Genomic DNA, 17,228 nt, shown 5'->3' with positions numbered 1-17,228 from the left:
AATAGCACCAAAGCATATTACACACCCACAGTAGTGACTGCATGTCTTAACAATAGTGAGGCGTAATGTAGCTACACCACTGAAGTGCAGCATGTGACACGAGATGTTACACACTGCTGGTGCAGCTATGAGTTACAGCCAGTAGTTAGAACAGCTGGATATCTAATAGATTAGAAGTGAGGGAAGACATTCTCACTCTGTCACCCACAGTAATTGAAACACACAAGTGGGGGATTGCATTTTTAGACCTAGCCTGCAGAAGAATTAACACCATCGCCGTGACATAACCATTAAATGTCACAGCAAGCCCACAGAGTTGCCGGGACATGGGTTCACATTCTAACTTAGAGTGAGCTCCTCTACAGAGATCTTCATGCTGTTGTGTGTCGCACCAGCAGGTTGGTGGACAACGACATATCAGACATGCCATGAATTCAAAAGGCATTCTAGGTGATAGATATTGAAGTATACTACATATATAATTGTATTAAGCTTCCTAATTGGCTACTAAACAGAAATTAATTTGTTTGAAAATTGACTTTAACCATCGACTTCAGTTACAGAAAATGGAAAAGTTACAGTAGTTTCTAAAACCAACTTGTGTAGATTATAAAGATTGGGCAATACGTTATTTACTGCGTCGTAAAATATATATTTTCCATGAATGAAGAAGTGGAGGTGTTGTTTCTGCCTGCTGCTGTCACCAGTCCACCAGAGATGGAAAGAGACAGGAGGGGGATATCGTTATCTGCCAATGCCATGAAATTCAAGACGGTACCCCATGATGCATGCACAAGAGCTCACACTCACGCACGCACACACACACACACACACACACGCACACACACACACACACACACACACACACACACACACACGCACGCACACTGTGAGCTTGAAGCACAAACATATGTACAAAAATGCACGAGCAGACGGAGAGCGGAAGATACACATAACCTTAATATAGACAGTCATTTACACTCAAACACACAGCACACAGCATAGCAAGCATGCACGGTTATTTTGGGGAGCTTGCGTTCACCTCAGCTGTGGACACACACACACACTCACCCTCACAAGCTCTGGAGACAGAGGTAAGGACGATACAAGGAATAATATTGGAACTTATCTCCGCTGTGTGTATTATAAGCTTATTTCAGTTGTCAGTAGCCCGAGTAAGACTGCCATTAATGTCCTTTTCAACCATAACTTAATGAGTGTGTTGAATGAGCATGTCTTCATGATCAGAGATGCCTGCCACAGATATCCTTGCACTAACAGAGTAGTAGGCTCTGTGGTTGGCTCTGCAGTGAAGGGAGCTTTTTTTAGGAGTCTTGGCTGATTTCACTTGCTCTCACAAATGCATAATGGTTTCCCCGGTTTCCCCGGGGACTACCATGATGTCCTGTATTTCACATGTTTTGATTTTGTCCTTCTTATTGTGATTGTCACACAATCTCCAACTTTTAAACGGTTTGGGGGGTCTTTAACGTGAACAGGTTGCAACCCAGTGCATTTTGAGCTTCTATCATTGAAGTCTTGCGGAGTGAAATCTAGGCAGGGTGCATCTTTGTTTTACTACTTAATTGAAATAGAAATAAACAATTTATTAACGTCCCAATCACACCATTTCCCACATCCCTGCAGCAGGGCTACACGTTGCATCTAGTTACCCAATCAAAAAGCGCCTAGTTTTGTAACCGTGGTTACGGGGGAGTGGGATTATGGGATGTAGACATGGCAGCCTGCAGTGGAGGCATGTCTGTCAACAGAACATTGTTGTCCTGACGCGCAACTAATGGACCCGCGGTTTCATTTGGACATCTCGCGTGACTTCCGGGACTCTGTCGACAATACTGTGTGTGTATAAACATGTGTGTTTTTTGTTTTTCTAATGTGTTTGGTTCGGATGAGCTGAGAGCTTCGTCAACACACCCATCGTGTAAACAGCTGCTACCCGTCGGGTTTTACAGCCACGTATTGACTCATTGTGCACAAGTCGAGTTTCTAAAAGCCTTAATTTGCATTTGAACACTGCTGAAACTGTTCTTTTCTGAGGAAGGAGCATCTGTATTTTGTATTTCAAGAGTGCATTCTTGTCTTTAAAGAACTTAAGGCAGTGTGGCTTTGCATTAAGAGTTTTGCACACACAAGACTCCAATTCAATGAAGCATTGGTGCAGACAGTAGGACTATTAGATCCATTGGGAAACTAAGGACACGCTGTAGCCTGTCTTGAGATCCAGTGACACCGGCGGAGTTTTAAGAGACATATAGAAAATGACAGATTTCCTAGAATACTGTAGATGTGTGACTCTTGAAATAAACATTATTTGTGATTGATTGCAGTTTGAGTGTTTAGCCAAATGCAGAGATATCTATGTCTTAAGTCAAGAAAACTGTCTTGCTCACACATTTGAGGACATAATGAGGAGTATAACACAAGTAGGCTATCACCTCTGTGGGAGATGTCAACAGATCTACACAGGGAAACACACATGAACATATAAGTTAGGGGGGGAAACATTGCTGAAAAAGAACACAACACCATTTGAAAGGTCCCCTTAATGAGCTTATTAAGAGGATATTGAGCTGGGGAACATCTGACCCTGGGGACATGAATACACTCATCATATACGGAGCCCCAGAACTGACAAAAGATAGTCAAACACTCAGAGGAGCTGAGAATGTAATTAAATAAATCAATTATAATGCCATCAAGTCAATAATTTCAATGGCATATACATAGTAGTCGGAATAGTAAAAATCAGGGTTCCCTATAATAATCACAACATCATTGGTGGATCAATTTGGAGAAGTGTGTGGCTTCCGCCTGGCCGCAGGTACACCTAACCTAGGACCAAAACTAAAAGGCACAGGTCTAGTTTTGCCCCTGCAGCCATCAGACATCTGAATGAGAACTAGTTGACGATGGTTGTGGTGTCGATGGTGTTCTTGATGTTGATGATGATGACGATGATGATGATGATGATGAATGCATTTATGCACTTTATGCCGTGCATATTGAGGGTAGCCACTTAACATATTAAGTGCATATAAAGATGATGGGGATGATGATGCTTTGTGTAGCGTTTACTATTTTCCTTTTTTTATTTTCATTTACTGTATTGTTTTGTATGAGTGTGTCTCACTGCGAGCCAAATTTACCTGCGGGTACAAATAAAGAAATCTAAATGAATCTAATCAGCTCCACTGAAAACACATGTAGCTGAACACACCGAGCAGCAGCCCTTACAGCTAGCTACCTAGCTGAAGCTAACTTTCATCATGCAACAACAGTGTAGTGTAATGTTAATCATCCATACAGTATACTGCTGAAGCTCCCTATATTAACTCTTGTAACAGTAGCTAAAGTAGTAAAGGGTTTTTAATGGGATGCAAATTCTGGCTTCCTAAGCTGCAGCGAGGTAGCATTGGTAAACAGAAACGTACAGATGATCAACTGATTGGAAGTAAAGGAAAAAACAACATGTTCTAGATATTTATCAACTAATTACAGGAAAACTATCAAGATTTGTATTTCCTTTTTTCACTCCATTAAACTATTTTAACAATTTAACTGACAATTTAACTGACTAACTGAACTAACTATTTATTGATGTATTTAGTTTTGGACTTGTTATCCATCTTTTACTGCTCCATAAAACACCTGACCCACCAGACGTCCCATTTTATTTAGTATCCCCAGATTAAGCCAAAACCGCCCCACTCGTAACAGACACCACCCCCATCATGCCTGGTGAGGAGAAACCACCTCAACAGACCCGTCAAAGGAAAAAGAACAAAAAGTCCCGCTCCAAGAAGAAGAGTCCTGGTGGGAGTCCCAGTGCTTGCCTTGGAGACACTATAGATGGCCAAGATGACCTCCTCCTACCACCAGTGCTCCAGCCTCCTGCCAAAAAGGCTGCAGAGGAGAAGCCGAAAGTGTCCTTCGCCGAAGAGGATGAGGAGTCGTTTATCGCTATCTGTCTTCAGGTGCTTTTCCCCTACCTGCTGGCTGGGATGGGCATGGTGATGGCCGGCCAGGTGCTGGACGGTGTACAGGTGAGTGCACGTCCATGAGGCTGGTTTTGAGGCGGTAAACTGACTGACTTGTTACATCTTCAGTAACTTGTATCGAAGTTGTTATAAATCATGTTCAACGAGTAGTGATGCTTTTAGTGTGATGCATTTAATTTTCATCGATGAATTGCTAATTATTGACATCTGTTCAGTTTCTGCTGTTGTTTCATTCTTGACTTCAGATCTCTGGCATAGCTTAAAGGTAACACAAGTCAAAAGTATGTGAATGGTTCACATAGTCTACTGCATATTTTTCAACGTGGAGAACAAATGAGGAAGTTGTCGACAGCACCACATCCACCGAAGGTTTTGGTTTAAAGAGACAAAAATGCCCCACGGTGTTACCTTCAACTAGCTTACTTTGTTTTGTAGCTCTAACTTGTTTTTACCATGGCAATCTTCAAAAGCACTGATAGTTGACTAATGAGTACAATAATGTGGCGTGAAACTGATTCAAATATTTTACATATTCTTCTAAGGGTGCACTCACACTGTCCTTCCGTACCGTGCCCAAACATGTTTCACGGGTAAAGTCTAGTTCGTTTGAACAGTATGAGTGCAACCGTAACACGCCTAGTTGCGGCACGCTTGCCGGGCCATGGATCGTTTGAGAGAGGTGGGCTTTTGTAAAGCACGTTTGCACATGTACGAGCACGAGCGTGCGCACGTGTATGAGCACAAGTACGAGCACAAGTACGAGGCCTACGGCAGTTCTGAGGTCATTTTATGTGCGCCTGTTCGGACATAGAAAAAAGAAGGCCGGACCATGCGCGGACATTTACAACAATGGCGGTGAAAGGTTCACGTTGGTGTGATGCGGAGGTGGAGTGTTTACTGCAGATTTGGTCGATGAAAATATTCAAAAACAGTCGGACAAGACGCAAAAAAACTTTGAGGTCTATGGAAAGATTTGTAAACAAAGTGATGCATTGCGATAACGTCAATCAATGCGCGTGACGTGTTACGGCGTGATGACGTATAGGCAGCAAGAAGCATTCGCGCAAGGCCCAGGTAGTGTGAGTACAAACGGGCCTGGCCCGCGGGGAAAGAGGGAGGGGGGGACAAGTACCCTAAAGCAAGAGACACGGTACGGACGGACAGTGTGAGTGCGCCCTAAAATGCAGGTGCAGAATGGTCACAAGCTACAGATGTCAAGAGACATACCCACTCCAAGTGTAGAGAGAAAGACAAAATATTGCTATAGGTAAATAAGGCATTGTGAATTTTTCACTATCACTAGAATGTCTGTCATTCGATCACAATATGAGGTAGGAACAGTTGTAGCATTTTGAGTGATGTTTTCTCTTTAAATTGAACATTCAAAGCTCAGACAGCCCCCTCTGTCCGTGCCAGGCGGCCCTGATATCTGGTCTGCCGCCAGCTGGGCTGAGGGAAATCAGACAGCGCGCTGTTTGCTCTATGATGAGCTGATATCTCTTTCTTCCTCTCTGTCCTCCACTGATAGACACGCCTGTCCTCATATGGCTTATTGCCTTTGCTACATCTACTGTTCATCAGTATTTCTTCCACTCTCTCCTCTATAGTATCTGTTACCCCCCCCCCCCCCCCTGCGTCTGATGGAGGACAATTAGTCATGAGTCTTGGCTGAGTGCTGTGTCTCAAAGCACAGAGGATGTAGAAGGACACAGAGAGTAGCCTATCTGAATGGAAAGGAGATAAAGACAGGAGCACTTCACTGTCAGTAATAAGGATTGTTACTGTAGCTTGTGGTGGTTGTGGATCTTGTCTACATAACCTCTTCCTGTTGTGGTAGCTTCATATATCCCACATGTTACATCCTACATCCTACGCCAACACGCTTTTTCAGATTTTAACCTCAAATGGTTTGCCACTGCTTTCCAAATTATGGCTTACTCCTTGCAGAGCATGGGCTGCATTACACAACAGATAATAGATTTCTGATGCCTTTATAAGATGACTTGAATTGGACACCAGGACCTCAAATGAGTCATTCCTGAAGTATTAAAATGTTGATCATTGTCACAGCATAATAAAGCGCCAATGATGTCTTTTGTGAAATGGGCTTGGAATGATCGTACTGGCTTTAAACCTAAACTTGTCTATAGTTGGTCAGCCTCCCAGAAGCCCGGGCGTTATAATATGCTCTGAATGTGACAAACAATTATTGTGCCAAACTGTTACAACACAGACCAAAAGTGTGGGAGAGCCAACCACCATTATGTCCAATTTATTGCATTAAAATGTTTAAAGGAGAAGGCTGTGTAGGTGAGAGAAAGAAAAAAAACCTTGTAAAGTTCCATGGTGCATACATTGGTATTAAATCAGATGGTGTGGCTGCTTGCATAAAATAAATAGCTAATGGGATAATTTGCTAATATCAGCCTCATCTGAACACCGGCAGTCTGCACACAGTTTGAAGGCTGGATGTGAAAGTTATATGTAGTCATTAAACCCAGCTGGTACTACCTGCCATCTAATTATAAATCAACACACTTGCAATCCATGATTACGTGCGTTGTTATCACATTAAATACTGCCTTTGATCAAGATCTGAAATGCATGAAATTGGAAAGCAGGGCAATGTTTTAGTCAGTACAGTACGTGTTTGTTTCGTCTTAAATGTTGTGTTACTAAAGCAGGAGATACAGTACCAGGGCCTATGGCAGGATCACCGTGCATACATGCAAATATAACAGGTGAACCCAAGCTAGAGATGGACGGAACAGACAGAGAGAAAGAATGAGTCATGACGTAGAGAGAGACGAGAAAAAAGAGGGATGCGAGAGGGAAAAACGCAGCAAGACCGGCCGACGTAGAAAGATGGATGTCACATGGAGAGAAGGAGGTAGGGTGAGAGGCAGACACGCAGCAAGAAATAGAGGGAGAGGGGAGGTGGTAAGCCGGTTGTTTCCCTCATGAGTTTGCATGTTGGGCAGTGCAGACAGCCCTGCCTCTTTCTGTGCTACGTCACAGCAGAGCAGAGCAGAGGGAGCAGGACTACCCTGACGCTGACAGGAGGAAGGAGCACTCTGCCAGAAGCCGGCTGCTGCATCTTGTCAGTAGACCTCTTGGATCTCTCGTTGGCATTACGGAGCTCTTTTTTGTTTTCCTCTTCACCCTCATTTGTGAGCCTGCCAAAAGACAGGAGCTGGACTGACGAAAGACACACTCTAAGGGAATCCTGCTGCTTCTTACTCTCTCTCCCTTTTGGAGTATTCTTTATCTTCTTGCCGCTGTCAATCATCCAAGTGTCTCCGTGAGCATCACTAGCACTTTCAGGATACAGCTGTGCTTCTACCCTGGAGGTCAAACAGATTTCAGACTGGATCGAATGGTTCGAAGTTAAAGCTTCAGCAAACAATAAACTCAATGCAAAAGACTTCATCAAATGGATTCACGAGTGGATCGGTGGAACTGGACTGAATCAGGACTCTTTTAGATCTGAACTCTCCATTGTCAGGTTCATTCTTTTGAATCTGTCTGGATGCCAAAGCCTTTTTGCTTGCCTTTACTTAAAAAGGGCAGGTTGGTTAAAGATAGACTTTGACTGCAGATGTGGAGCATCAGCTCAGCACGAACATTGTGACCTATGAATAAGGAAATGGTGTTGATGATTGCATTTCCCAGTGGTGCTGACAAATGGATGCCTCATCACTGCTGACTCACCACTAGGCCAAAGATGCCACACTCCATTGCCCTCATTGTTGAAGTTAAAGCCTTTAACTTTGAGTTTGTCTCTGAAAAAAGATCCGTAATTGGAACAAATGGAAAATCCAGAGAAAATATCGTACTTTTTGTTATTTAATCCGACTTCTCACTGAATCTAAAGACATGGCAGTAGCTGATTACCCTTTTTTCAATTTTCCTCAGAGGTGAAAGGGTAAAAAAGAGGTTTTCATTGTTATCACGAAAGCTTGAAGAAAAGCTATTTCTTGGTAATCCTGTCTCTCTCTCTCCTTGAAACATGCGCCCTTTCCCTTTTTAAGTCAAGGACAACAACATTGATTGGTTTCTTTTTTAGCACTCACCCTGCTCACTTCGTAGGACAGGTGAAACTCAAAAAACCAAATGTATTTCGACACATCAGAAGCAGATTTTTCCTTTGCACGTGGATTGCAGTTACACTTACCATGGGATAACCATACGTCGAACTAAGTGCTTTAGTAACCCCCTCGTTCAACATGGTGGTGACTCGTCTGGAGCTGGAGCTACGCTACCAGGGCAGGAAGTTACGTGGCGTTACATGGAAGTTGACTCGATCAGAACATGGTTTCCTACCAGAGAGCTCCTGGCTCATTGCCGCCCAGGTTATAGTGCCCTACCTGGTGTCAGGGCTCGGATTGGTCTCCGCGGGTATTGTTATGGACCTTATACAAGTATGAAAATCTATGACAAAAGCATGTGGAATTCGTTGTGAGTGATTGATTGATAGTTGAATGAGATCGGGTACCAGCTGGAATGTCTAGTGCTAATACGATACTCAGTTTTGGTACAGATACCAAAACAGTAGGCTACTTTTCTGATACCTTACTTTAACAAATACAGACTAGTCTGTAACAAAACACAAGAAGCCAAGAGTCTCAAATATTAAATGCAGTCAGAAATCCATCACCAGACAAAAACATTCTGACCCTAGATTACGTTCAGTTTCATTTTAAACAAAAATGTCCAATTCAGTTGTTTAACATTAACTGCTAATTGCAAATACTGCATGTGAGGATTATGGTTACAGCCTGTATTCAGACACTGTGTCGTTTTAAAGGAGCTGTCAGCCATACAGTTGGGATGTCACAACCATGGTGCACAAATAACATTTCTATCTAATGGCGACTTATAGAACAGTAGAGCTACTCGAGAAATTTGTAGAAATAAAACATTTTAAAATGTGCTACATTTGTTTATGAGCTTAATCAAAGTAGAGAAGAAGAGTATGAATCTGAGAAAGTGTTTGATGCATATTTTTTTTGGTCCTTGGCAGTTAAATTTGCTTAATTTGCTTAGGTTTAATGTGAACTTCCCAAGCTCAATGGGTGAATGGGTGAATAGTTGGAATCTATTGTCTTTACACAAACAGTTAACCATAGTGGCATGGCTAAATGCATTATGTATAGAGATGTGTCACTCTGTATATAGACTGCTAGACAGGTCAATGGGTCACTGGTAAGAATGGATAGACAGAGCGAGAGGCAGAGGCATCATTTTTATACCCACATGTATAAATTAAGGTCAGACCAACATTGGAATTGTATTAAACTAGCACTGTGTCCATTGGCAAAAGGTTGATTGCTTGGCTCCTGGTATTGCTGTTGCAGGGCTGTCACCGAGATATGTTATAATTTGACATGTCCGCTCAGACATCATATCTACACAGGTCCATTAAATGTGGTTGCAATGGCACAAAGTGTTCAGGAGATATTATATATTTTGTAAAATATAATTTCTGCCCATCTAAAGTCACTTTTACCTTGGACTTGGTCCAGGGATGTTCTGTATCAAATTTGGTTTTATGGATTCGTCTCTGGAACCACATCATCCAGAAAAATGAAATACATTTACAGTTCAGAAGTTATAGGCCAGAATGTAAAGTATGTTGATACAGCGCCACCATCTGGAAGTGTTCACCATCTGCCGAGTGTGAACTATATCAGTTAAAAGGTTCTCGACACGACATTCAGTGTAATCCACTTTCTTTAGGACTATGCAAGCTCTCTGACCATATATGAGCCTTTAAACCTCTTTAACCTGAGGGAGAGTTATAAGGGAAAAAAATGGTTGATGGTTAAATTGGTGGATATAATCATTTTTTAATAACTGCGCAGGTGTAGGGAATACTGAGGGCAGTGTTATAGTCTTACAAACAGACAGATGCATGATGGATGAATGCAGCTGGATGGAATCAGCTGCTGCATGCACTTTAACAACAGTTCTGCTCCCCCCTGAAGGTATTGTGTTCTGTTAAACAGATGCAGCCTGGTGTAACATCCAGCTTTCCAAATCAGATTTAGATGCGGGGAGAGAGAGCGAGACCCTTAGGATACAGTTGGACTGCTAATTCCATAAGTGCTTAAAGGATGAAAGAACAGTGGCCTGAGAAATGGTACAGAAACTTTATAGATATCTTGCATAGAAGAATTGATGTAGATGCATGGAAAAAATGCATTCAAAGAAAGCCAAACCGTTTATAATTATTTAGTGTTAGCTGAAAATGTTGCTTGGGCTGTTCTGAATGCAACTAAGTGCACATGTTAATTATACAATAATGACGTATTTAGTGATGATAAGTAGTTATATATTTATAATGACAATAACAGCAAAAATATCATAAACATTTCTCCTGAGAAATCTAGAGTAGCATGGTTATTTAGTTATGTTTTAGTTGTCTTGGCTTTTGCCCGTCACACGCTAAAGCAGCAGCAGCAGCAGCAGCAGCAGCAGCAGCAGCGGGAGTGGCGGCAGCGGCGGCAGCAGCAGCAGTATTACAGCAGAAGTGGACCATGTCCCAAGATAGCCTCCCAACATGACAGACGTCAGCTAGACTTATAGTTCCAGAATATGAGAGCAATACCTATAAATACACACACACACACACACACACACACACAAGCACATAAAAGCACACCTCTACCGTTCAATATACTGTTATTCATCCGTCTGTCCTACCATGTGGTCTTGCTTTAGCCCCCTTAAAGTTGTAATCTGTAAGATTTGAATCTATTATATTATCTTTTAAATTTCTATCTATCAAAGAGTGTGTTAAAACAATGGTGACTGATCATATGACCCACTAATGAGAGCTCTTTTACTTGCCACTTTGCTGAGTTTGAGGATGTGTATGGATTTAAGAGGGTAACATATAGGGGACGGACTGAAAGTAGAGAAGTAAATGTGTGGAGGGCTCCAGAAGAACAGGCTTACCCGCATTTTGAAAGTTACAGTTTCTTCTTTCTTTCTTTCTTTCTTCAGACAAGTTAGTTGTGTGGTAAGGATGTCCTCTTACCTTTTCTAAGCAGTGACATCTTACTGCCAAAGAGGGCGCTAGAAACAAGGTATCTCGATGTTTATGGAGTACAAGTTTAAATCTCATCACCACCTCCTCTCCCGGGTTGCTGTGAAATAAAAAAGTTGGGAAGTTGGGATGATCTAATTGGCTGTGTTGAACATGGGTGGGTGGAGCTAAAGCACAAGAGCACAATATATACTAGAAGCTCAAGTCAAAATATTAAAAAAGAAGTGGTATTCATGGTATTCACAGCTTAGCTAACTAGCATATTTACGTAGCTCTACCCTTGCCACTGTTATTGTATTTCACTCTATGCATAAAGTGCGGAAATCCTAATGCTACCTCTGTGTTAGCCGCTGCAAGCTACAAAGAAGGATATAATTTGTTAGCATACAAAAACAACATATTTTATTCTTTTTAGCTTTGAGCTAGCTAACACAGAGTTGGTGTTAGCAGCTCAAAAAAGCTCAAAAGAACCATGCTCAAGCTCTTGTAGTGATGCTTCAAGATTTACTGTTTACTACACTAGTGAGTGTACTATTGCCTCTAATAACTGGTTTCTTAAACATCCACGTGCACCAATACTCAATTCTGAACATGCTGTCTCGTGACACTGAACTACCTGCAGCCTCTCACTCACCCTTGTGTCCCATCACTGTCTAGACAATTGGGGTTAACCACTTAACTTCCAAGGCTGTCAAAACAAAACCCAAATGTTCCAGTTTCTCTTTTTTTTTTTTTATCTCTGATGAAGATAACTATGACATTCAATAATATCTTTTTGTTTTCATGCATGCCTCAACATTGCATTCATAATCCTAGCTGAGCAGGCTAACTAAAAGGCATATCAGGTTAGCCTTTTAACGGTACTCCACTCTCAAGGCTACTTGATGCTGATTCATCTTGTCAAGTTCAGGCAAGGACACATTTGCTGGGGGAAAAAAATCATCGTCACAAAGTTTTTAAAGGAAACAGGGCGGTTTTTCCGGACACCATGAAAAGTAGACTTCTCAGAGATACGTGGTTCTCACTGGACACGATGCTACAATTAGGATTTTATAGAGTATGATGCATTGCTGTAGATTAAGCTACAGGACAGTATATAAAGAAGTTAGAATGAGCAGGAACCTTAAACATTTACAGCATTAAAAGGCAACATGAATACTAATGCAGCAGTACTATGAACCTACAAACATGACAGGAGCACACTGACAGGGAACATTTTAATGCACAATACAAATGTTACTTTTCATACTTTTTACTAAATATCCAAGTATGTTTCTGTGTCGGACAATTCCTGTCATTGCTAAAAAAAATAGTCAAAATACAGTATGTCCTTATTTTAATTTAAGTTTAACTGAGATACTGACAATAGTTTCGCCTCCAGGATAAATTTTCCCCCCTGAGAAATACTTTTAAAACAAAATTTGTAATTTGACACATTCCCCTTCTTTTTCCCTCTTTCTTTCCTTCCTTGATTTCTGTCCTGTCAATACCTCCTCTCATCTTTAATTCCCTCTGTTCCCCCCTCCTTGCCTCTGCTCCACATCCCTCTGCTGTTGGCAGCTGCACTGTTCTTTTACTTGTGCATCTATTTAAAGATCTAAACCATGTTGGACCTGCCAACAGGAGTTGTAGTCAGAAAATATGAGGCAGACTCTGTGAACTGTGCATCTTCTAAACCCACTGAACCTCTGCAGCATGGCGTGGCGTCAGGCGATGCTCAGAGATGTGGAAACAGGAAAAGCAGGCTACTGGGTCAGTCTAGAATATGTGATGGGCTTATTTAACTGCATCAGTAGGGACACGGTTCAGAGGGTTCATCCATGCAGGTGGAGATGATTTAATTCAGTAGGTTTATATTTGGGTGCAATGCTTTGTAAGTGTTTATATTTATATTTACAATTTCATTTCAATTCTCTGTGTCACAGCACTGGGAGGTGTTCAAGGTGATAACAGAGGTGTTCATCCTGGTGCCTGCGCTGGTTGGACTCAAAGGAAACCTGGAGATGACCCTGGCTGCTCGTCTCTCCACTGCTGTAAGACAACTAGGTCTTTATTATTTTTAGGTCCTCCTGCATTACCACTTTTAGAACTTGACAACATTCTTTAAGTACTGTATATTTGTTATTACTGTATTTAAGGGAACGCTGTTACTACTCCTAACCTTTACCACCCTACATATAATTCAACATGCACAACTGATTCAGTACAATGTCACACTTAGAGGAATGCGTTTTTTAAACCTTTTGATATGGTATGATATCAATATGGCATGTTTGTTTTTCAGCTCAAACTGAATTGCTACAATTATAGTCTTGTTGACAGTGGTACAGGCTCACTACAAGCAACACTCGACTCTGTTGCTCCTTTTCAAAAAGAAGATAATGAAACATAGGAAGCTAGCTCCATGGTATAACTCACAAGCGGAAATTGCGAAAAAAGTCCAGTCTTGATCCAGAGGTTCTAGCCAACTATAGATCTATATCTAACCCTCCTTTTCTCTCTAAAGTCCTTGAGGAATAAGTCGCCAATCAGCTGTGTGACTTTTTACATAATAGTAAGTTATTTGAGGACTTCCAATCAGGATTTACAATGAACCATAGCTCTGAGACAGCACTGGTAAAAATGACTAACGACCTAGGGCTTACGAGCCCTTAGCTATGCTCTTATTGGCATTCAATTTCTCTTAGAGCCTGTGTGTACGAGGCCTAAGCTGATTTTAATCTGCTTAATGATGCTGCTATAGGCCTAGTCTGCCGGGGGATAATCCTGTTGCTGATACTCTGAGCTTTTATCCTCTCTGTCTGTATCATTCATGTCTCGCCAATGCATGTTACTAACTCAACTCCATGTTTGCCACCATAATTATTATCATTGTCATGTTCTGTCACCCTGACTGTGCCTGTTTCTTGCTGTTTTAACCGCCATAAATTGTAAGTCATATTCACATTACTTTAGCTATCACTATAGTCACTGTCTTTTGTGGTTACTTGCATCTCTGGAAGTGTGTCTCTGTCTGTCTGTCTTTGTCTCTTTCTGTCATCTGTCCATCTTTTCTTTCTTCTTTTCTTCCTCTACAACCGGTCAAGACAGATGTCCGTCCTCTATAGAGCTGGGTCTGTCTGACGTTCCTGCCTGTTATAGGGAAATTTTACGTTACCACCGTACTCAATGGGGGAATTGTTGGGTCTATGTAAATCATAAATAAGTCATAGTGTGGTCTATACCTACTCTCTAAAGTGTCCTCATATAACTTTGGTTATGCTTTGGCGCTATAGATAAAATTGGATTGAATTGAAATGAAAATGACTGGTGGTATCTCCATGTTTGTAGGCCAACACAGGCCAAATGGATGACCCTGATAAACAGTGGACCATGGTGTGCAGCAATCTGGCTCTGATACAGGTAATACTGTATACTCACACATGGTATTGTTACAGTTCAGGCAAAGAGAAAAATCTGAATAACCATTGAGATATTTTATTTCTGAACATGTTGTAACCTGTGGTCTAATGTCTAAGGTTTAATAGACCAACTTATAAATAATCAGCAATGAAATTAACTATTAGTTGCAGCCCTATGTAAATGACACCACTCTGTAGGTCACCTTCATTGCTTTAATTATGTCCCATTTCTTCATTTTGTACAGGTCCAGGCGACAGTGGTGGGCTTCCTCGCAGCAGTGGCAGCCGTGTGTTTAGGGTCATTTTCCAGAGGCGGGGTTGAACTGGACCAGGCTGCTGTTCTCTGTGCCAGCAGCATCACCACTGCCTTTGTGGCTGCTCTTTCTTTAGGTAAGAAACCAGGGATGCTTTCCATTGTTTTGCATCAGATGTTGAATAAATCAATTACAGTATTTTCCAATTGTTTTGAATTTGTCCTAAAGTCCTAACACAAAATGCTCTCAAATCTCTAAATGTGGTCTCAATATCCCACACAGCCAACAAAACGAAAATGTGTAACTGTGTATTTATAAAGGAAAGATTGCCTACAGGTTTTATGAAACAGATTTCTTTTTTTTTGCAGGCCATTTTTGGCTTTTGTGCACACTTACACTTAGAATAGATACTATGCAGTGCTTTATAAATGAGACCCCTGGTGATTATCAGGAACTGCACAGAGAAAAATGTTAAAAGCGAGGTGGCATGGTCATCCAGCTGCTTAACGGAACATGATGTCTGAATAACTTTTAACGTCCTTCATGTCCACCCTGTTTATTGGAGCTTTAATGGTGACATATTTTTTTTACCTTTGTCAGAGCCAGGCTAGCTGTTTCTCTAATTTAAGTCTTTATGCTAAGCTGAGCTAACTCTTTCCTGGCTGCAGTTTTATATTTAACGGAGAGATACAAGAGTGACACATATTTTCTCATGTAACTCAGCAATAAGACGAATAAGAGTGTTTCCAAAAATGTCAACCTTCCATAGTAAGTAAAAGATGAAGAGATGTAGCTTAGGTCTTTTTTACTCACAATGTTAAACATCATCAGTTTGTTCAGGTTAGTATACAGACCCAGCAGATTTAACACCTTACAGCTTAGCAGCTGCACCTATCCGCGTATCATCCTTTCCCCCTGTGTAAAGGTTCCAGTAGTTTTAAGCAGGTTTGTTATGTGAGGAAACTCCCTCTACCGTTTTGTTTTAAGCTAATGGCTTGAGTTATGTCTCAGAGGGGAGTAACCTCTTTCCAGTCTTCCTCATCTCACAGAATCAGTATTCTTATGTCTTGTTTTGCTCAGCTCTAAATGCAACTTGTGCTATTTTCTCCTATCAAGCAAGCTGTCTCTCCGTGAGGCTGCTTGACGCTCTGAAAAGATTTCGTCAGCGTTATGTCTCAATGGTTGAAACTCATGACAACTTCTTCTTCATATGTTCTGTTTCTGTCCTTTGACACTAACTCATCTCTCTCCTGTTTCTCTCCGTCTTCTCTCTGGACTCTGGACTCATAAATAAGTCATAGTGTGGTCTATACCTACTCTGTAAAGTTTCCTGAGATCACTTTTGTTATGATTTGGCACTATAAATAAAATTCAATTGACTCTTCCCCCTCGTAGGCCTGGTGATGATCGGAGTGATCATCGGCTCCAGGAAGGTGGGGATCAACCCTGACAACGTGGCCACCCCCATCGCTGCCAGTCTGGGGGATTTGATCACCCTGTCCCTGCTGGCAGGGGTCAGCACTACACTGTATGAATATATAGGTGAGGAGATACAGTAACAAGGAGTCACGAGGGAGATGTGCTAAACCTCCGCTCTGATTTACGGCTCTGTGACACACTTGATTCTAGTCAGAGGAGTGCCTCCTTGAAGATTATGTGTGCCCACTGACTATGACAGCAGCTGGATTTGAAGATTTTCTCCCAATAAGAGAAAATGTGAATGTTTTTGTTTTATAGTAATGAAAACATTGTTATGATGCGACTTTATTATTAGAGTCCATAAGAAGGAACATTTTGAATATTAGATAATGTTCTTTTTGATAACCAGAACACAAGATGGCAGCAAAAGTCAGGTTTACTGTCCTAAAAAATTTGTTGTGTGTGCATGTGTTTATGCTTTGTGTGTGTATGCTTTGTGTGTGTGTGTATGTGTGTGTGTGTGTGTGTGCGTGTGTGTGTGCGTGTGTGTGTGTGTCTCTTCATGTGTGAGTGGGTGCATCACATATGTCTTGCATGTTTCCTTTGCAGTGGGGCTGCGTGATCCAAACCCAGAAATCATCACTTTTTTTAAAACCTGACATTATATCGATGTCTTTAAATCCAGAAATAGCCTTTAGAATACACACAGTTGGTAAAATGATCTGTATATCAAATTACAAATTCTAGAAATACAGTATATTAAGGATTCTGGATGATTGGTTCAATTAAAAATGTGAGTTTTTCGTACCAAAATTAGGACCTACCTCTTGTGATATGTCAAATTCAACATGTTCTTAAATGTAAACATTGAAAAACAACTTCTTATCTGTGAATTGTTATTCCATGTTGCTTAGTTTTGTACAAAAGCAGCAAGTAAGTCTGGCTTTATCGATGAGTTTTTACAGTCTATGGTCAAAGCGGGGCTGAGGCGCATCTCCCAAGCCTGGGTGCAGTATCTACAGAACATCTATCTTACTCTGAAATTACAGCTGGTTATTTCTGCTCATCTTCTGACGACTTCCAA

At 41.3% G+C, this 17,228-nt stretch overlaps 1 protein-coding gene across 1 annotated transcript in view; it reads left to right on the top strand.

The window, feature by feature from the left end:
* The first annotated feature begins 1,054 nt into the window (after positions 1–1,054).
* LOC310951692 (solute carrier family 41 member 1-like) overlaps positions 1,055–17,228 on the top strand; it is a 34,927-nt gene continuing 18,753 nt past the window's right edge. Inside the window, exons 1-6 of the mRNA XM_083920050.1 lie at positions 1,055–1,094; positions 3,700–4,064; positions 12,996–13,103; positions 14,401–14,472; positions 14,717–14,861; positions 16,121–16,267. Of these exons, the coding sequence (XP_083776176.1) occupies positions 3,753–4,064; positions 12,996–13,103; positions 14,401–14,472; positions 14,717–14,861; positions 16,121–16,267 (784 nt within the window). The 5' untranslated portion in view covers positions 1,055–1,094; positions 3,700–3,752. The remainder of the gene's footprint in view (positions 1,095–3,699; positions 4,065–12,995; positions 13,104–14,400; positions 14,473–14,716; positions 14,862–16,120; positions 16,268–17,228) is intronic.

The sequence above is a fragment of the Echiichthys vipera genome (genome assembly GCF_963691815.1).
Source record: "Echiichthys vipera genome assembly, chromosome: 9".
Taxonomy (NCBI): Eukaryota; Metazoa; Chordata; class Actinopteri; order Perciformes; family Trachinidae; genus Echiichthys; species Echiichthys vipera.
This window is presented reverse-complemented; position numbering and strand designations above follow the sequence as displayed.